The 21910-nt window shown below is 45.8% G+C and overlaps 1 protein-coding gene across 14 annotated transcripts in view; it reads right to left on the bottom strand.

The window, feature by feature from the left end:
• Nucleotides 1–21910, bottom strand: part of RALGPS1 (Ral GEF with PH domain and SH3 binding motif 1) — a 299761-nt gene that overhangs the window by 232612 nt on the left and 45239 nt on the right. For all 14 annotated transcript variants that reach the window (XM_070453045.1, XM_070453044.1, XM_070453049.1 and 11 more), the window contains one exon: nt 14890–14940. In XM_070453045.1, coding sequence (XP_070309146.1) covers nt 14890–14940 — 51 coding nt within the window. The remainder of the gene's footprint in view (nt 1–14889; nt 14941–21910) is intronic.

Raw genomic sequence — 21910 nt, 5'->3', positions numbered from 1 at the left:
GCAATTTTATTCATAGTTATCCCAACTTAGAAGCAACCAAGATGTTTCTCAGTAGGATAGGTGTATGGATAAACTATTGTATATCCAGATAATTGAATATTATTCAGTGCTAAAAAAAAAAAGAAAGAAATGCTAACCAAGCTATGAAAAGACATGGAAGAGCTTTAAATGCATATTACTAAGTGAAAGAAGGTCATAAAACTGTATGATTCCAACTCTATGACAGGCTGGAAAAAACACAGCTTGGAGACACTGAGAAAGATCACTGGTTGCTAAAGGTCAGGGGAGAGAGAAGGATGAATAGAGAGGATTTTTCAGCGCAGTGAAATTATTCTTTATGATACTATAATGGTGAACACATGTCATTATGCATTTGTCAAAACCCATAAAATGTATCCCACCAAGAGTGAACCCTAAATTAAACTATGGGTGCTGGGTAATGATGAGGTATCGTAAAGCAAATGCAATCCACTCTGATGTGGACACTGATAGTGGGGAAACTGTTGTGGGCAGCAAGGGGGAAAGGAGTATATTTTTTGCTCAATTTTGCTGTGAGCTAAAACTGTTCTTAAAAGTAGTCTACTTAAAAGGAAAGAACAAAAACCTTTCCACACAGAAAACTCCCAAGTCCAGGTGGCTCTACTGGTGAAATCTACCAAATATTTACAAAAGAAATCATACCAATTCTACATAAACTCTTCTGGAAAACTGAAAAGGAAAGAATGCTTCCTAACTTGTTTTATGAGGTCAGCGTTACACTGATATCAAAACCAGAAAAAGACATTTCAAGGAAAGAAAAACACAGACTGGTATTTCTCATCATGAACACAGATGCAAAAAAATTCTTAGCAAAATTTTAACAAATCAACTCCAACAATATATAAAAGGGATTCTGCATCATGACCAAGTGGGGTTTATCACAGGAATGCAAGGTTGGCTTAACATTCAAAAATCAATCTTGTTGCATGAGACAAGTGCTCGGGCCTGGTGCACTGGGAAGACCCAGAGGGATCGGGTGGAGAGGGAAGTGGGAGGGGGGATCAGGATGGGGAATACATGTAAATCCATGGCTGATTCATGTCAATGTATGACAAAAACCACTACAATATTGTAAAGTAATTAGCCTCCAACTAATAAAAATAAATGGAAAAAAAAAGAAAAAAAATCAATCTTGTGAATTCTCCATAGCAACAGACTGAAAAAGAAAAATCATATGATTATCTCAATAAATGCAGGAAAAAAATATCTGACAAAACCCTAGAGGACAAAAAAAAATATCTGACAAAACTCAACCAGTATTCTTGCCTGGAAAATTCCATGGACAGAGGAGTCTGGTGGGCTAAAGTCCACAGGGTCTCAAAGAGTTGGACACCGCTGAGCAACTGAGCACATGCATGCAATATCCACTGCAGATAAAAATTCTCAGCAAATTGGGATTAGGAGGGAGAATCCTCAATCTGATCAAAGCCATTTATGAAAAACCTACATCTTACAGCTAATATCTCTTTAACAAGTGGTGCTGGGACAACTAGTCAACCACATGTAAAAGAATGAAATTAGACCACTTTCTAACACCATACACAAAAATAAACTCAAAATGGATTAAAGATCTAAATGTAAGACCAGGAACTATAAAACTCTTAAAGGAAAACACAGGCAGAACACTGACATAAATCACAGCAAGATCTTTCATGACCCACCTCCCAGAATAATGGAAATAAAAACAAAAAATAAACAAATGGGACCTAATTAAACTTAAAAGGTTTTGCACAACGAAGGAAACTATAAGCAAGGTGAAAAGGCAACCTTCAGAATGGGAGAATATAGTAGCAAATGAAACAACTGACAATTAATCTCCAAAATATATAAGTAGATCATGCAGCTCAATACCAGAAAAACAAACAACTGAATCAAAAAGTGAGCCAAAGAACTAAACAGACATTTCCCCAAAGAAGACATACAAATTGCTAGTAAACACATGAAAAGATGCTGAACATCACTCATTATTCAGTATAGTTCAGTTGCTCAGTTTCATCTGACTCTTCATGACCCCATGGACTGAGGCACATCAGGCTTCCCTGTCCATCACCAACACCTGGAGCTTGCTCAAACTCACGTCCATTGGGTCAGTGATGCCACCCAACCATCTCACCCTCTGTGGTCCCCTTCCCCACCTGCCTTCAATCTTTCCCAGCATTAGGGTCTTTTCTAGTGAGTCAGTTCTTCACATCAGGTGGCCCAAGTATTGGAGTTTTAGTTTCAGCATTGGTCCTTTCAATGAATATTTAGGACTGATTTCCTAAAGATTGACTGGTTGGATCTCCTTGCAGTCCAAGGGACTCTCAAGAGTCTTCTCCAAAACCACAGTTCTAAAGAATCAATTCCTCGGCCCTCAGCTGTCTTTATGGTCCAGCTCTCACATCCATGTGACTACTGGAAAAACCATAGCTTTAACTAGATGGGTCTTTGTCAGCAATTTGTCATGCATTATTAGAGAAATGCAAATCAAAAACCACAATGAGGCATCACCTCACACCAGTCAGAATGGCTGCCATCAAAAAGTCTATAAACAATAAATACTAGAGAAGATATAGAGAAAGGGGAACCCTCTTACACTGTTGGTGGGAATGCAAACTGATACAACCACTATGGAGAACTGTTTGGAGATTCCTTAAAAAACTGGAAATAGAACTGCCATATGACTCAGCATCCCACTGCTGGGCATATACACCAAGGAAACCAAAACTGAAAGAGACACGTGTAAACCAATGATCATTGCAGCAGTATTTACAATAGCTAGGACAGGGAAGCAACCTAGATTAGAACTAGACATGGAACAATGGACTGGTTCCAAATTGGGAAAGAAGCATGTCAAGGCTGCATACTGTCACCCTGCTTATTTAACTTATATGCCTGAGTACATCATGTGAAATGCTGGGCTTGATGAAGCACAAGCTGGAATCAAGACTGCCAGGAGAAATAGCAATAACCTCAGATACACAGATGACACCACCCTTTGGCAGAAAGTGAAGAGGAACTACAGAGCCTCTTGATGAAAGTGAAAGAGGAGAGTGCAAAAGCTGGCTTAAAAGTCAACATTCAAAAAACAAAGATCACGGCATCTGGTCCCATCGCTTCATGGAAAATAGATGGGAAAACAACGGAAACAGTGACAGACTTTATTTTCTTGGGTTCTAAAGTCACTGCAGATGGTGATGTAGCCATGAAATTAGAAGATGCTTGCTTCTTGGAAGAAAAGCTATAACAAACTTATACTGCATATTAAAAAGCAGAGACATTACTTTGCGGACCAAGGTCTGTCTAGTCAAAGCTATGGTTTTTCCAGTAGTCATGTATGGATGTGAGAGTTGGACTATAAAGAAAGCTGAGGGCCAAAGAATTGATGCTTTTGAACTGTGGTGTTGGAGAAGACTCTTGAGAGTCCCTTGGACTGCAAGGAGATCAAATCAGTCAATCCTAAAGGAAATCAGTCCTGAATGTTCATTAGAAGGACTGATGGTGAAGCTGCAACACTTTGGCCACCTGACGCAAAGAACTAACTCATTGGAAAAGATCCTAATGCTGGGAAAGATTGAAGACAGGAGGAGAAGGGGATGACAGAGGATTATATGATTGGATGGCATCACCGACTCAATGGACCTGAGTTTGAGCAAGCTCCAGGAGTTGGTGATGGACAGGGAAGTCTGGTGTGCTGCAGTCCATGGGGTCATAAAGAGTCAGACACGACTGAGCGACTGAATTGAACAACTACATCATACTGAAAAATGGAAGACCACTTTTCCTCTAAGACTAGAAACAAGCCAAGGATATCTGCTCTCACCACTTTTGCTCAACAGGGTACTAGAGATTATAGCCAGTTAATAAGACAAGAAAAAGAAACAAAAACATCTAGTTTAGAAAGAAAGAACTTAAACTGCTGTTATTTACAGAGATGGGCTTCCCAAGTGGCGCTAATGGTAAAGAACCTGTCTGCCACTGCAGAAGACCTAAGTGATGCAGGTTCAATCCCTCGGTCAGGAAGATCCCCTGGAGGAGGGCATGGCAACCGAATCCAGTATTCCTGCCTACAGAATCCCATGGACAGAGGAGCCTGGTAGGCTACAGTCCATAGGGTCACAAAGAGTCAGACACAACTGAAGTGACTTAGTACATTCACAGAGATATCATCATCTGTGCAGAAATCCTAAAGAATCTACAAAAAAAGCTACTAGAATAAGTGAAAGTTAAGCAAAGTTGTGGGATACAGATCAATTTACAAAAATTAGTCATATCTCTATAAATTAGTAATGAACAATTGGAATTTAATTCAAATAAGATACCATTTACAATAGCACAGAAAACTAAATTTTAGGAATAAGTCTGACAAAAGATACATTAGACCTATACATTGAAAAGTATAGAACCACCGCCCTGGGAGGGAAGGAACCTGCCGTGATCACACAGCTGGAGGGCCACAGAGCCCGCCTCCGCATGCAGACCTTCCCGTCTCCCATCCCAGTAAGGCAGGCAGTTTTGGTCCAGCAGCAACAGTCCAAACGAACCCTGTTTTCCTCACAGACAAAAATCACAACCAGGCTCCAAGTCCCTGAGGACCAGAACAGCTGTTTACCAAACATTCTGTTTTGTGCTATTAATTCATTTAAAAGGAAATTTGGTTTCTAACCAGCACACCCTTACAGGCAGAAAGTGAAGAGGAACTAAAAAGCCTCTTGATGAAAGTGAAAGAGGAGAGTGAAAAAGTTGGCTTAAAGCTCAATATTCAGAAAACTAAGATCATGGCATCTGGCCCCATCACTTCATGGGAAATAGATGGGGAAACAGTGAAAACAGTGGCAGACTTTATTTTTGGGGGCTTCAAAATCACTGCAGACGGTGATTGCAGCCATGAAATTAAAAGATGCTTACTCCTTGGGAGGTAAGTTATGACCAACCTAGATAGCATATTAAAAAGCAGAGACATTACTTTGCCAACAAGGGTCCGTCTAGTTAAGGCTATGGTTTTTCCAGTGGTCATGTATGGATGTGAGAGTTGGACTTTGAAGAAAGCTGAGCCCCGAAGAATTGATGCTTTTGAGCTGTGGTGTTGGAGAAGACTCTTGAGAGTCCCTTGGACTGCAAGGAGATCCAACCAGTCCATCCTAAAGGACGTCAGTCCTGGGTGTTCATTGGAAGGACTGATGCTAAAGCTGAAACTCCAGTACTTTGGCCACCTCGTGTGAAGAGTTGACTCACTGGAAAAGACCCTGATGCTGGGAGGGATTGGGGGCAGGAGAAGAAGGGGACGACAGGGGATGAGATGGCTGGATGGCATCACCGACTCGATGGACATGAGTTTGAGTAAACTCCAGGAGTTGGTGACGGACAGGGAGGCCTGGCGTGCTGTTATTCATGAGGTCGCAAAGAGTCAGACATGACTGAGCGACTGAACTGAACTGAACTGACTGAACTGAACCAGCACAAATGTCATACCCACACTCAAGTAGTTAGAGAAAAAAAAGAGTCTAGAAATTGCAAAGTGTTGGTTTTACTGGATCAAATGTGCTGCTGGCCTATGTCTGTAGCCAGATCGGACAGCCAGCTCTCCCCACTTCCCAGGCAGGTCTTTTTCTGGGGCTAAGAGAAGTTCTCCAACCTCTGTCTCCATCACAAAAGGAGCTGTGGGGGAAAGCCTGTTCCCACTCTGTTTCCACCGTGACAAGAAATTCTTACAAAGGACAGAGCAATTACTAGGAAATGAGAAGCAAATAACAAATGCAAACTCAGAGCAGTAACAAATGAGAGAGACAGCTGCTTGGGCTTCCGGTGCTAAATAGCATCAGCACTGAAATGTGGAGCTGCCCTCCCCCACTCCTGGGCCACTGGAGGCACCTGGCCCACCTCCTACCCAATTCAGTTGTTTTAACAGAGAAGGGGCAGGACAGCGTAGACGTCCTGTGCTATTTTTACTACCACATCCTAAATATATTGAATAAGTAACATCAGGCACTCTGCCGGGTCACAGGATATGGGATAAATAACTCTGGCATGACCCCTGTATCCGTGCAGTTTATAATCCAGGAGGGAGGCAGACTTGAAACACTAATTATTCAGGCTTTCCAAAGTCATGACGGTTCAGCACAGTGGTGAAATGGCCTGTGCGTGAGCAGTGGTAGACGGTGAGGTGAGAGGGAGCACGGGGAGCCTGCTGTAGCCCAAGCTCTAAGCTGCTCACCCCACCGCCTGAGGCGGGAGGAGGAGTCACCTGTGATGGGGAGGAGAAGGGCACCCCAGGTGGAGGGCACCGTCTGCAGGAAGGTTGCTGAGACGGCAGGGAAACCAGGGAAGGTTGTGGGGCAGCACAGAGCAGTGGGCTTGCAGAGTGGCATGCAGAGTCTGGCCGGGAAAGGGGGCGGGTCTGCATCCTCCGAGCAGTGGGGAGCCTCAGAGGGTTCTGGGCAGGACTGGGACACAGTGGGATTTTGGCTTTAGAAAGATGTTTCTGAATACAGAAAGGAGGCTGTGGTGGGGAGGTGGGAGGGAACTGACCATGCGGAGATGTGATCGGAGGATGGGTAGCAGTGACTCAGGCTAGGCTGGGGCAGTGAAAGGAACGGTCTGAGAAAATGGCCCAGCATGTGACCTGAAAGAGGGGTTTTAATGATGTCAGCGAAACCGATCTCCTCTTTACAAATAACTGCCTTGCTGGCGGCGCTCTTCCCTTCTCCCAGGGCCAAATGCTCTGATTCCAGGAGCAGCAAAGACACACAGGGCTTGTCCGCCATCCAACACTGACCTCTGCTTTCAGGAATGCCCGCTTCTTCAGAGCATGCGAACGGCATCCAGACAAAAGGCCAGAGGGTCAGGTTCCTGAACCCACAGGCAGTGTTTTCCTGAACTGCAACGTGTCATGTGGCCCCGTGGAAAGTGTGTGCTTCGGCGGGGAGTCTCCCAGGCCTACAGGCCCGCCCCTCAGCAGAGCAGCAGACAGGGGGACCAGCCAGGCCCAAGCGCTCAGCCCTGATTCGGGGAGGGTGAAACCAAGTCTCTCTAGGGTGGGCACTCCCAGGGACTAGAGCTCTATCTGAATACAGCCTCCGCTGTCCCCAAACACTTGTAAATGAGGCCCACCTCTTCCTCCTCCTCCTCCTCACCGGATCTGCCCTGCCCCAGGGCCGCAGGGAGGAAGAAAGCAAGGATCCAGGCTGCATGCCCATCCGGAACACTCCCCCGCCTGCCTTCCACCTGGTCCGTGCCTCGAACCCAAGTGGCAGCTGCTGGTGACACTCTGGCCCCATCCCTCACAAGGCTCCCAGGCTACGCCTGCAGCTCTCCTCTGAGCCATTTCAGGGGGGGACCCCTCTGGCCCTCTGTCTCCCCTCCACATCCTGTCTGCCTCTCCCCAGGATGCTCTCGCCTTCAGCTGGGGCTCACAGTCTCCTCCTCCTGGTCTCCCACCATCATCACCAAGGACATCAGAACACTGGGTGGTACCCTTGCGCTTCTGGGTAACACTGTACCTCAACCACCCCCCAAAAGACCTTCATCCCCCTCCACCTCGGCTACCCAAAGGCACAGCCAGCATCCCATCCAGCACAGCTGTCAGAGCGACCCCAGCTCTGACCCTGAACTCTGAAATCCTTCTCCCTCCGGACCTCCTGGCCTCTCTCACCCGGTCAAGATGCTGCCCGCCGCCCTGCTCGGTGTCAGGACGCTGGGCTCCCTGGGCCTCCTCCTGCATCCAGGGCCACTTCCTCTGCCCTCTGCTCCCCAAACACAGAGCACACCCCTCTGTCACCTGTGTCTTCTTGCCTCAGCCCTCAGGGCAGCCCCCTATCCAGTCTGGGGCCTGCCCCCCCCCCACCACTGAGACCACCCTTGCCTCCCGCCAACTGCAGCACAGCCCCCAGACCAGTCTCCCTGACTGCAGTAGGCTCTGTCTCCCCGCTTAGAACAAAGTCCCTAGAATACAAATCTGTGCCCATCACTCCCTTCATGAAGCTCACCTGTGATCCCCAGGCTAGCCAGCTAAAGCTATGCCTCCTGCTCCTCTCCACCAGCCGCTCTCTGCTCGAGGCCCCGACATCCCAAATGCTTCTAGTCCACTGTCCGTTTCCATGTCTGCCCCTCATTCTCGCGGAAATGTGCCCACGGCCCCTCCACCTCTGTCTCTTCAGCACGTGGCTCACCAACTCTTGAAGGAGTCAGTGAGTTAAGGTCGGACTGACAACTGAGAAATCTGGCAGTGGGGATGGAGCAACGTCGGCAGGGGCAGCGAGACTGGAAGAAACACAGGTGCGCGGAGAAGCTTCCCGCCTCACTGAGTCTAGTACCCACTGCAGTTCGTTTCCATCACATTCAGGTCTCTGGACACCCATCCAAGTGCCTCTGTGACCCTGTGTTCCCCCGGCTGCCAGACGGGAAGAGAATGACATGCTGATCTCTGGGGAGCTCCCAGCACACCCACATCCCCCGCAAGGACGCCCCTTAGGAGCACAGGACCTAGAGAACAACTGCTCACCTTTTTTTCTCCCCAGACATTAGGTACCAAAAATAGTGTTAAACTTGGGGAAATATACCATCTGCCTTTGCAGTGAGTTATTCACGCTGCCTGAAATGTCGTTCCCAACCCCTATCCCGTTCCCTGAATCACCCATCAGACAGGATCCCTTTCCACCTTCCAGGCTCAGTGCCAGTTGCTGTTCTCGTTACTGTTCAGTCACTCATTCGTGTCCAATTCTTTGAGATCCCATAGACTGCAGCATGCCAGGCTTCCCTGTCCTTCACTATCTCCCGGAGTTTGCTCAAACTCTTGTCCATTGAGTTGATGATGCCATCCAACCATCTCATCCTCTGCATTTCCCCCTTCTCCTTTTGCCCTCAATCTTTTCCAGCATCAGGGTTTTTTCCAATGAGTCTCAGGTGGCCAAAGTATTGGACCTTCAGCTTCAGCATCAGTTCTTCCAATGAATATTCAGGACTGACTTCCTTTAGGATTGACTGGTTTGATCTCCTTGCAGTCCAAGGGACTCTCAAATGTCTTCTCCAACACCACATTTCAAAAGCATCAGTTCTTTGGTGCTCAGCCTTCTCTATGGTCCAACTCTCATATCCATACGTGACTAATGGAAAAACCATGGCTTTGACTATATGAGCCTTTGTTGGCAAAGTGATGTCTCTGCTTTTTAATACGCTGTCTTAGTTTATCACAGCTTTCTTTACAAGAAGCCAGAGTCCCAACCCAACAGCAAAGCGAGCCTTTCTGTGGCCCCAGGACACCGCGGGATGTGTCCCCATCCAGACCTCAGCCTCCTCACCATTTGGGAAGCTCGGGTATGAACTCAGGTCTGAAGGATTCCAAACACAGTGCTCTGCCTTGCTCTGCTACTCAGACCATTACCTTCTCCGGGCCACTGGCTCCCACCCGGGCATGCCTGAGTGTTCTTTTGAGCATGAGCTCACATCCAAAATGCACAGAACCTATTCAGACCAAGCGCTGGTGAGGAATCACATCCTCGAGTGACTGAGAACTTCCCACATGCAGGCACTGGACCGAGTTCTTTCACGTGAGGTGAACACTATGGTTTCCCTCACTTTACACACAAGAAAACCCAAGCATAAAAAGAATGAGTAGAGGGAGGTGGGAGGGGGGATCGGGATGGGGAATACATGTATATCCATGGCTGATTCATGTCAATGTATGACAAAAACCACTACAATATTGTAAAGTAATTAGCCTCCAACTAATAAAAAATAAAAATTAAAAAAAAAAAGAATAGTAATTTGTTCACACTCCAAGCTAGGAAGGGTGAAGCTGGGACTGCACCCCAGCCTTACCAGGCCGTGCCCATGCTATCTAGCACCCCAGGCAGGACCAGCGGGCCCAGATGCTGGACTCGGGCAGAACCTGGGCTGAGTCGAGCACAGAGCAGAGCATGCACATTCTAAGAACAGCAGTTCTCCCGCTGATGCTTCATGTTAAAACTAATGACAGACAGTTCCGACCTCCAAACTGGTCTCTGAGAAACTGGTGGGCCTTCGATTCCACAGGCTGGGAGGTGAGCATAACGACAGGCAGATTCTGTAGGGAAGGCTGGCGGAGACAAAAATGCCACCCTGCAAATGTACCCTCTCCCAAGGCAGCTGTCACCAGGACCCCCGCCAGAAAGACCCCCTTCACCATGCAGCCCTTTTCCTAGGCAGCAGCAGCCAGGAACCCACCCATCCCTGCAACACAATCCACCATGGCATGGAGGGGTTCTAGGCCACAGCTAGCCAGGTAAACGTGGCCGAGAGCCATTATGCTGCAAAGCTGTATCTGCATTAATCCGCCAGATTTTGATAAAATTGGCTACTTGCCGGAGTCACCAGGGAATAGTTATGACTCCATATTTGCTAAACTCCATTTTCCTTGCTCTCTGCCAATCCTTAACTCACGGCCTGCCTGGCCTCCTCTGAGCCCTGGGCCGATGCTCTTGCGGCCCCGCTGGCAGAAATGAGCAAAGCCGCAGTTCTACCCTCAGTTATCAACAGCATTTGGAAATGTGAATCTTCAAAGACTGTGCTCACCAGGCAAAACCCTAGCTTTGGGGGAAGTGGTTACACCACAGAACAGGCACCCTGGTAATCACCTCCCCTCCTTGGTACGCCCTCCTTGGCAATGTGCCTGCATTCGGCCAGATACTGTTCCGCCATGGTGCCTCTCTCCTTCATTCATTCATGCTCCACTCACTCAGCACATATTTATTGTGTAGATACTACGTTCCATGCGTGGGGATTACATCAGGGTCTCTCAGGATGCAACCCTCCAGAACCAAGTGAAACTCTCTGTCCTGGTGTGTTCAAAGACCTTTGCAGGCAGGCCAAGGAAGGAGACCCACCCGGGTATGTAAGTAGTAGGAGGAAGAGAAGACAAGAAGAAAAGGAACTAAAGACAAATAGAATCATAATTAAATGCTCAACTGTAGCAGTCTGCTAAATAATAACAGTAATACTGATATTATTATTATTTTAAAACTATCATATGTGTATGTGTGTGAGACAGAGAGATGAGATAATACAAAAAAAATAATTGTTTAATGTTGTTAGGAACCAAAATTGGCAGGGTAAAAGAAAACATACAAAAAATCAAAGGAATTAAGTTAACAATCCCGGAAGGCCAGATTTGAACTGGAAAGACCAACACTGTACTGATTGTGCTTCCATCCGATAAAGTGGCATAAGGAACAATCCTGAAATCTCAGAGGCTCACGGTGACAAGCAGGTCATTAGAGTGACTGCAGTTCAGCTGATCTCTGCTGGAACCACCAGGCTGCAACAAGTTACGCTGGAATTCAGGCTTTGGGTCGGGGTCGTATCACCATCAATGTCTTCATTTAGGGACTCAGACTAAAACCACAAGGGCAACGGGTCCCTCAGAGAGAATGGACTCGTGAAGCTTCCTGACTCTCAGCAGCTCAGCTCACCACTCGCATCCCATCACTTGGGCCCAAGTCACCGGGGTCGCCCAAAGTCTAGGGGTGGGAAAATATATACCACCGGCACGGAAGCCATGATAAGGATGAGGAGGGAATAACATCGTCCATCCAATCATCCAGTCGGGAACTCATGACTTTTAGTTTTAAAAAATAAATATCTCCTAGCCCCATCCACCTAAAAGGCCTAAAAGTATCGGCAATCCAATAGCAATGAAAATCCTCTCCCCCAGGTTGTGGTTTCTAAACACTGCTCTCCACTAAAAGAAACCAGGACCCCAGAGGGACTGCCTGACTCCAGGTCTTCAGCAGGAAACTAGTTTAGCTTGTATCAAAGAGCAAGGGGAATTTCTCAAAAAATAATGGATCATGTTAAAAGGATATAGGACATGACATGAAAGGGCTCCCATTGGTTAAAGACAAGATAATTTACACATTACACTTTATACAGGATATTTTGGCCACCTGATGTGAAGAGCCGACTCACTGGAAAAGACCCTGACACTGGGAAAGATTGAAGGCAAAAGGAGAAGAGAGATGGTTAGAGAGCATCACTGACTCAATGGACATGAATGTGAGCAAACTCTGGGAGGTTGTGGAGAACAGGGGAGCCTTGTGAGCAGCGGTTCATAGGGTCACAGAGAGTCAGACACAACTTAGTGATGGAATAACAATTTATGCATCAAAAAGAACAATGACTACAACTGACTGAAAGGAATTCCCAGCCCCACTTGCAGCCTATGGAACCAGAATCTCCAGGCACAAAGCCTGGGCATCTGGATTTTTTTTTTTTTTTTTTATGGAGCTCTCAACTGATTCTGAAGCACAGCCAGGATTGCAAGGCATAGGTTTCCTGATCTTCTGCGAATCTAGATCACTCAGGGTGCCCATCTCACTATCAGGTGCCAGCCTCTGCTTCCTGCAAAGTCCTGTCTACATCAAACTGACACGTGTCCCTTATTCATATGCTTCCGACTCTGGGGTGGTCCAGCCGTAACGTGGCAGACATCATCAAGGGGAAAGGTTCCAGTTTTCAGTCTGCTGACAACAATAACAAGAACAGAGAAGCTGGGACAGCTCCCAGGGTGCCTCCTTTTAACCACGGTTTTGACAATGACATTGAGGAACAAACTCTTCCATTTTTAGCTAACATATCACAGATTCAAAACGGAGAAGTTTGGAGTTTCTCCAGATACCTCACGGCAGATCATTCTTAATCCTCACTCGGCAGCAGAATCAACTGGTAAGCTTCTACAAAACAGGGCTGACTGTGTTCTGGACTCTAACCCAGAGGCTCAGATTCCACGGTCTAGGGTGGAGTTGGGGCACCCAGTGTTTCCAAGGCTGCCCAGGTGATTCTGATACACGGCCGTGCTTGAGAACCACAGCTCCAAGCGTGTCTTGAAAGCAAAACATCTCCACCTTAATGTCTTGTCACCACTTGACACGAGATGTGTCCTGGATGAGGCGCCTTCTGAACTGCAGCGCCCTGGGGAAAGTGTCCGTCCGCTCCTCCCGTGCCTCTGGAGAGCACCTCCACCCCCACAATCAGCCCGAGCAGCCACGCCTGTGTCCCCAGGCTCACCGCAGACTGGGCAGCCTTCCTCGATGTTCAGGGCAGAGAATAAAGCTCCGAATGTCTACACAGCTCCAGGTCAAGCAGAAGCAGAGAACGTGAGCAGAGAGCTAATAATTCAGCAGAGGCAACTGTCACACAACTGCTCCCCCAACAGGCTCCAGGGTGCAGTGCGCTGAGTGGGTGTTGGTTTTTGTTTTAATTAGAAAGAATGTGTAATCCCCACATTAGAAGAAAATAGAGAAAGACTTAAGTCAGCCAGTTCAAAAAAGCAAACATAGTTCTGCACCCCCCACCAAACTTAATGAATAAAACACACACACACACACACAAATACAAATCACTGCCACGTCCTCACACAAGTGCTGAGCACGGCTAGCAATACGGCTTTCCCCTTGATTTATAGTGGGTTAGATGCCAGCTCTAGGAAGGCCTGGATCCTTTGTCTGGCTTTGTATTAAAATACGCTGCTTTTCTCAAAGTCTTAACAACTACCACACTGTCAGAAGAAGGGCATCATGTTAAGAGTGTTTTGGGGACTTCCCTGGTGGCCCAGTGGATAAGACTTCACCTTCCAATGCAGGGGATGCAGGTTCGATACCTAGTTGGGGAACCAAGACCCCCATATGCCACGAGGGAACTAAGCCCAACCGCCACAACTACTGAGCCTGCACACCGCAACTAGAGACGCCCGTGTGCCACAGCGAAGAGCCCGTGTGCCGCAGCAAAGACCTGACCTGGCCAAAAACAAGTAAGTAAATAAATAAATAATTAAAAAGAGTGTTCTGGAATCCATACCATGGTTTTGACCTGTCTCCCCACCCACACCCCTCTTCTCTGAAATCTGCACCCCACTCACAAAGCTGGGTCCGCTCAGCTGTGCGTGCTCGTCCTGGCCACAAACTCCTGAGCTGAGTCACTGAACCAGCTCTGGACATAGGACTCAGCGGGGCTGGACCGAGACTGGCTGGTCTCGATCTAGAAGGTGGCTCCCACAGACATCGCGCAAATGTGGGCCCTTCGGGGAGGCCAGGTTGGACCACAGGGGCAGAACAGGGTAGGAGAGAGGGGAGAGGGGAAGGCAGAGGCGAGGCAGAGAGCAGGGACAGCGCTTGCGTCCTGCTCGGCTATGTAGGCTGCCTGAACTCCAGGCCCACAGGTGCAGAAAGTGTCCCCTTTACGCTCGTAAATTCTTCCTCTGCCTATTCAGCTACTTGAAATGAATTTCTATCACTTGATAACAAAACCAGAAGCGGGACTAAAATAACTGTAAAGCCACGTTACCAACTGCTAGTCATTTCCAGGAATTTCTCCAAAGACTAAAATCAACTTTTTTTCCTCTTCATTGAATATGCTGTTTCTAAAAATATATGTACGCTTTTAACATAAATATGTATACATTTTTGCTGCAGCAACTGGCTTCAAAATCAGAAACAAGGCAACCACCAGAATTTGGGATCAACAGAAAGAAAGCTCTCCTGGAAATGTTCCCTCCCATCTCTGTCTCAAACAGTGAGCGTCTCCAGCAGGGGTGGTCCAGGAGAAGGCCAGGCCTTAGATTCAGGTGCGGAGGCCAGCCGTGGGCACTGACTGCCCCCAGCCCTGCTGGAGAGGGCCAAATGTGGTCCCATCCTCTGGAAAAATCCAAACAGCAGGCTCAGAGGATGAGCCCCTTCGAGAGTGGAATTCCTGGATGCTCTCTTTGATGGGGGCTAAAATCGATAATATGTGTTTATAGAGACTTCAAGAGAGAAACCGGGAAACTTAGTTCCTCTAATGGGACAAAATCCTCCCTCCCCGGCCCGAGCGTTGCTAGTACAGAATAAAGGGCAAGGTACAGACCTCCGGCTGGATGGCTTTAAACACGGGTATGTCCATTAGTGTGATCTGGCTCTGCAACAAGAGAGAACTGGGGTTAGAAAACACTAGAAACCAAAAACAGCTGCCATGCGACTTTGAAACTCTACAGATTAATAACACATTCTGAGAAGTCACACTTTCCCCTTGAAATAAAAATCAAGATGGAGTAAAAAATTGGGTAAACTTTGAAAACGCCTCTCCCATCCCTTCTTTCTTTATAAATCTTGATCCACACCCTTCCATCTTGAATGTGAGATGGACACCCAATTTAGGGATTGATAATAGTAGCTTGGAGGGCACATATTTTAGTTTGGATATTTTCATTCTATTTGAGCTTTTGTTTCAAGTCTAAGTTACTTATACAACTTGAAAAAAGTTGCAGACACAATATTATAAGTTAGAATGTTAAACAGAGACACTCTCTTATTACTCTAAAGTGATTTTTTTTTTTTAAATTGTGGCTTATAGAAAGTGTACATTTCTTCTGAAGCCTAAGCCACCTCTAAATTATATGGTGGAGTCCTATTTGAGATGCTCCCACAGACCAGTGTTGGACCATGAACTGTTTATTCCACCAGCCCACAATGAGAGAACTACAGAATTTGAGAGCAAGCATTTGGAAACTTTTATAGAGATCCCCATGACATTCTTATTATATATTTTTTAAAGCGTTAGTCCTTTGCTGTTGTTCCCTGTTCAGTCACTAAGTTATGTCCAATTCTGCGACCCCATGGATTGCAGCACGCCAGGCTTCCCTGTCCTTCACTATCTCCCAGAGTCTGCTCAAATCCATGTGCATTGATTCAGTGATTTCTTTTCTTTTTTTTCTTTTCAATTCAGTGATTTCATCCAACCATCTCATCCTCTGTCATCCCCTTCTCCTCCTGCCCTCAGTCTTTCCCAGCATCAGGGTCTTTTCCAATGACTTGGCTCTTCGCATAAGATGATCAAAGTATTGGAGCTTCAGCTTCAGCATCAGTTCTTCCAATGAATATTCAGAGTTGATTTCCTTTAGGATTGACTAGTCTGACTCCTTGTTGTCCAAAGGACTCTCAAGAGGCTTCTCCAGCACCACAGTTCAAAAGCATCAGTTCTTCAGTGCTCAGCCTTCTTTACAGTCCAGCTCTCACGTCCCTTCCTGACTACTGACTGGAAAGGAAAAAAACTGGTCTTTTATCAAACCTAGCTTAAGAAGCACTAATTTTGTCCACACAGAAAACACACATCTAGTTAAAGACTGTTCCTATTGCTATAAGCTCATCAGGTGACAGTAAGAGAAGGCGTCGTTGCTGACAGATTTGCAGGCCAAGGCATGGCCTGGGCTGACTTCACATGGCCTGTACCTCTGTCCAGATGCCATGTGGGAAGCCAGGACACAGTCAACAGATGCTTCTGTGACAGGCCAGGGCAGGAAGAGCTAAGAGCTCCTAGATGCCCATGAATGAGAGAAGACCCTTGTCCACTGTCCACAGGGCATCTGGGAAGACACGATGCAGTGAACAGATGTGGGCTCTGGAATCCACAGGGCTTGGCATGTGTCTAGACACCATCACTTAACAGCAAGATTCTCCTTGACACATGACTTTTAACTTCTCCCAGTTTCAGTTGACACCTCTAGAATATGGTGACAATCATTCCTGTCTCATAGGATCACTGTGAGAATTCAAGACAAGAGGAGCAGAATGCCTGGCATCTAATAGGTACTCTCTCTATGTACATATAAATGTGTACATATATGACTGTGTTTGTGTGTACACAGGTGCCAGGCATTCTGTACCTATTGTCTTGCATATTCACAAAGATTATATCTGTGCTTATATATCTATGCTTATATGTTTATGTATCATAATATTTTGGCAAAAGGGGAGTCATAGATGGGTTCATGTTCTGGCATATGGTTCAATCCACTAGATAGGAAATAAGGGACTATTAACATGTTTGAACATACATGTTTCAAAGCTGCTCTAAAATATACTTAAAGAAGCCTGTTACATTGTCAGCAAATAGTGTCATGAGAAAAAAGCCTCATATCAAGAATTACTTTTTTTTTGAAAGTCACTCAGTTGTGTCTGACTCTTTGCAACCCCATGGACTATAAGATCCATGGAATTCTCTAAGCCAGAATACTGAAGTGGGTAGCATTTCCCTTCTCCAGGGGATCTTCCCAACCCAGGGATTGAACCCAGGTCTCCACACATTACAGGCAGATTCTTTACCAGCTGAGCAACAAGGGAAGCCCAAGAATTTTGGAGTGGATAGCCTATCACTTCTCCAGTGGATCTTCCCAAGCCAGGATTTGAATCAGGTCTCCTGCATTGCAGACGGATTCTTTACCAACTGAACTATCAGGGAAGCCCTGATGTCAAGAATACATTGGAGAAAAATAGCAACACACGTGGTATGTCAACTGTAACTACAATCCAGGGCTTGGGTAGAATTCTGGTCACCTCTTGGCACAACTAAAAGGTGACCCAAGATCAGTGGATTTCTCGGAAGCACAGGATGCATCCCAAAGCATACCATCCCCAGGACTGAGCAGGAGATGAAAGTAAACAGGTGGTTTCGTCCCTCCAAGGGGCTGGGGCTTGTCACGGGCACTGAAGTGAAACGCTGCCACTACTGGAAGCTCAGTAGTGACACAGATGGCACTGCGGAGTCCGAGCAGTTCCACTTCTGGGTCCATCCACCCAGAGCAAGCCGGCCCTGGACGTCAGCACAAAGTGAGTGACTACTGCTTGCTGAAGCCTGCAGGACTGTGTGTCTGGCCCAGAGATACAGGGCCCAGAGCTACATCCCAGGTGCAAACAGACTGGCATTTCTCCTGCCAGACTCAAGATTGTTGGCCAAGTGCTCCTCACACGTGGATTAATTTTGCCATCCTGGGGAGCAGAAAGGCCTCGTGAAAACAGAAGATTTGAGCTGAGAGCTCGGAGGGCCTTGGAAATCTCTCGCAATTCAAGTTCACTCCCAATCCGGAAGAACTGGCAGGATGTTTGCAGTGTCATTTAGGAAAAGAACCAAAAGTCTGCTAATGTGAAAATGAGAAAACTTCCTTTCCATCCTGCCATCAGTTCTAGGGTTCGCTACATGAATTTCCAAATCATGTATTAAAATAGTGACTTTGCATTTCATAGTTTTCAGATGGTTCAAGTTTCAAATATTATGATCCCTGCTCAGACCATCAGTCAAAAATGTGCTCAGGTATTTTATTCAAGATAAACCAGAGTAACCAGAACAGAGGTCACCAGGCTGAAAATAGACTGATTGGTCCCAAACACACCATCAGAAGCTATTTAGAAGAAGCTTTCCCATTTCTATCTTCTCAGTTCTGACCCAAAAGGATGCAGTGTCCAGAGCAAGAATACATCGATAGATAAGTAAAATCACTGGGGTATAAATTACATGTCATTTTACTACAAAGCCAAACACACGTAACTAGGTTAAGTAAGGTTTTGAGTAAACCTCCCCTTGAAGCTGGAGCACTGCAAGGCAGGCAGTTTTACCAAAAGGGAAGGCGTATGTAGGAGTGGGGACCTGCAGGGTGAGATCAGGTCCTGTCCCTTTTCACAGCCAGTTCCCAGGCTCCTCGGAGTGTGGCACAGCCTCGACAGGAACAGAAGACAACAAGGCCCTCTGGTTCCTGCCGTCATAGGAGCACGTGCCTGTGATGAGGACATGCGTCACCGTCTCACAGGTCTCATGACAAATCTCTTAATGGCCTCTCCTTGTTTTTGAAAATAAAGCCTTCATACAGGATGTCCACTTCATACAGCACCAAAGAATTGATGCTTTTGAACTGCTGTGTTGGAGAAGACTCTTGAGAGTCCCTTGGACTGCAAGGAGATCCAATCAGTCCATCCTAAAGGAGATCAGTCCTGGGTGTTCATTGGAAGGACTGATGCTAAAGCTGAAACTCCAATCCTTTGGCCACCTGACGCAAAGAGCTGACTCATTTGAAAAGACCCTGATGCTGGGAAAGACTGAAGGCGAGAGGAACAGGGGATCACAGAGAATGAGATGGTTGGATGGCATCACCGACTCAACGGACATGAGTTTGAGTAAACTCCAGGAGTTGGTGATGAACAGGGAGGCCCGGTGTACTGCAGTCCATGGAGTCTCAAAGAGCTGGACACGACTGAGCGAGTGAACTGAACTGAACAGGATGTCCAGAGTGCTGGAGCTCCAACACTCTGGCCACCTGATGCAAAGAGCCAGCTCACTGGAGAAGACCCCAATGCTGGGAAACACTGAAGGCAAAAGGAGAAGGAGCGACTTCACTTTCGTTTTTTACTTCCATGCATTGGAGAAGGAAATGGCAACCCACTCCAGTGTTCTTGCCTGGAGAATCCCAGGGACGGGGGAGCCTGCTGGGCTGCCATCTACGGGGTCGCGCAGAGTCGGACACGACTGAAGCGACGCAGCAGCAGCAGCAGCAGGGCAGCAGAGGATGAGAAGGTTGGATAGCGTCACTGACACAAATGTGAACAAACTCCAGGAGATGGTGAAGGACAGGGAAGCCTGGCGTGCTGCGGTTCATGGGGTCGTAAAGAGTCAGACACGACTGAGACGCTGAACAGCAGCAACGGAGGTGCAGTCACCTGGCAGCAGCTTCCTTCACCCTGAGCCCTGCTCCCGTCTCCTTCCTCCTGGCCCAGGGCCCCTAGACATTCAGGCTTTTTAAAGAAACAGCCAATCTCCACTTATTACAGGACAATTCTCTGGAGGTGCGGCCTTCAGAGCGAAGAGACCAGCAGAGTACATCACAATACAGCCCTAAAGAAAGACAGCAAGGTGGTTTTCTGTGGATAAGTGACAGCAAATCAGCCAAAAAGAAAACAAACTGGTTTCTACATATGCTGGATGTATGTTTTCCCTCTAATGGTGGCTGACTAAATCCCCTCTTCTCAGCCACAAAGCTTAGTACAAAGAAGGCTCTCTGCTCCACCCTCACTGAGTCCAAATAAACAAAAACGCTGTTGGCAAAAACAATGGGCCATCTTATAATAAAAAATGTCTATAAATTTGCATTGAGATCAATCTGAATGAGCCCTAGGATGGCTCAGGGAACAAAAAGCAATCGGCTCCAAAGATGCATTCCTGCCTCTCCTCCTAGAGCCACTGTGTCTGACAATTTTAGAATCTTGTGTCAAGGAAATGCAAATTAAAGAGGAAGACAACATTTGTGGTCCAATAGCACCATCACAACTAATGGGGCTATGAGTTGCTCTGTTCTTTTTGCAAAGTAATCTGATAGTAACCCATTTAAAAAAACATTAACATTTAATTTCATTTTTAATGTCAAACTTGGAAAAAATCTACAAGAATAAAATGATAAACTCTATAACCTTTCACCTAGCTTCACTACTAATATTTATTAACATCTGGCCTCATTTACTTTATTTTTATGTACATAAGTATATAAGTATACAATTATTTTTTTTCTGAACCATTTGAGAGTAAAATGCCGATATTATGACTTTCACCTTTGAATCCTTCAGCAGTTGATTTCCCAAGAACAAGATGACCCTCTTACATAATGATAATATTATTACACTTAAGAAATTTATTGTTACATCAGTATTTTCTAATATACAGTCCACATTCAGAATTTTCAAATTATCCCAATACTGTTTTTTATAGCAATTTTTTCTTCATCCAGGATCAAGCATTATGTGTAGATATTATGTCCTACAAGGTGAAACGAGCATACTGTTGACTCAGCAATCCCAACACCTACAGAAAGAAAAGCACTGGTTTATAAGAAGACATATGGAGAAAGATCTACACTTAGATACAGAGATGAATATAGATGTTTACTGAACAATTATTTGTAGTAGCAAAAATATGCAAGTAATCTAAAAGACCAGCAAAAAAGGAACTTTTTGGAAAAAAATTATGGTACATCCAGACTCTGGGATACTATGTAGCCTTAAGAATAGAGAATTAAATTTATACATACATATCTGGATAACTGTCCATGACCTATTGATAATAAAGACAAGTTCCAGCACTGGTTTTGTTCAGCTTTCAGCCACTGGGGAGAAAGCCTGAGATCTAGCTACAGAGCACCTCCACTAGAACAATAACAACCTCCGAAAGGAGTTTAACCATTTTTACTGTAAAATGACACATTAACAGAAAACCACACTAAACAAATGCATGGTTTGATGACTTATTGTAAGGCGAACACTTTAAAACCACCACCCACATCAAGAAACAGCCATTCCAATAGGATACATGGGCCCAAACATATGTTATACACACACAACAGAGTATTATTTGACCTAAAAGAGAAAGGAAATTCTGATACATGCAACTGCCTGGATGAAACTCAAAGACATTATGCTAAGTGAAATAAGCCAGTTACAAAAAGACACTGTATGGTTCCACTTATTGAGAACCCTGCAGTAGTCACATTCATAGACACAAAAAATAAGTGGTGGAGGTTGGGGGAATGAAGAGTTGTTTAAGGGGTACAGAGCTTGGGGTCATCAAGATGAAAACACTCTGAAGATGGGCTGCATAGTAATGTGGATGTACTTAACACAAATGAACTGTACACTTAAGATGGTTAAGATGGTCATGTTTGTGTTACATACAGTTCTCCATGATTAAGGAAAAAAAGAGGAGTCAGCCCAGAGTTCCTCCATGTGCCCTGTCCCAATCACAAGTCCCTCCCTCCTGTGAAAAGTAACCACTATCTTGACTTTCCTCAAGTTCCTCTATAATTTTATCATCCAAGTAGTCTACCAAGACTATGTCTTGGTATTGACCATTCCAGGTTGCCTCATAGTATATTCTTTCAATACGTAGGCTTGAATCTTCTATTTTGTGACCATCTTCTTATAGTTTAACTATCTGTTCAGTTTCCTTGTATTTTATTCTCCTCTTTCAGAGATTTATATTATCTATATGTTGGGTCTTCTTTGCCTATCATTAATATTTATCACTGTTTTTCAAGGTCTTCTTATCTCTTCATTTATCTTGATATTAAACTTTTTCC

Source organism: Odocoileus virginianus, chromosome 2, assembly GCF_023699985.2.
Source record: "Odocoileus virginianus isolate 20LAN1187 ecotype Illinois chromosome 2, Ovbor_1.2, whole genome shotgun sequence".
Lineage (NCBI taxonomy): Eukaryota > Metazoa > Chordata > Mammalia > Artiodactyla > Cervidae > Odocoileus > Odocoileus virginianus.
The sequence above is the reverse complement of the archived record's forward strand: the minus strand, read 5'-3'. Positions and strand labels throughout refer to the sequence as shown.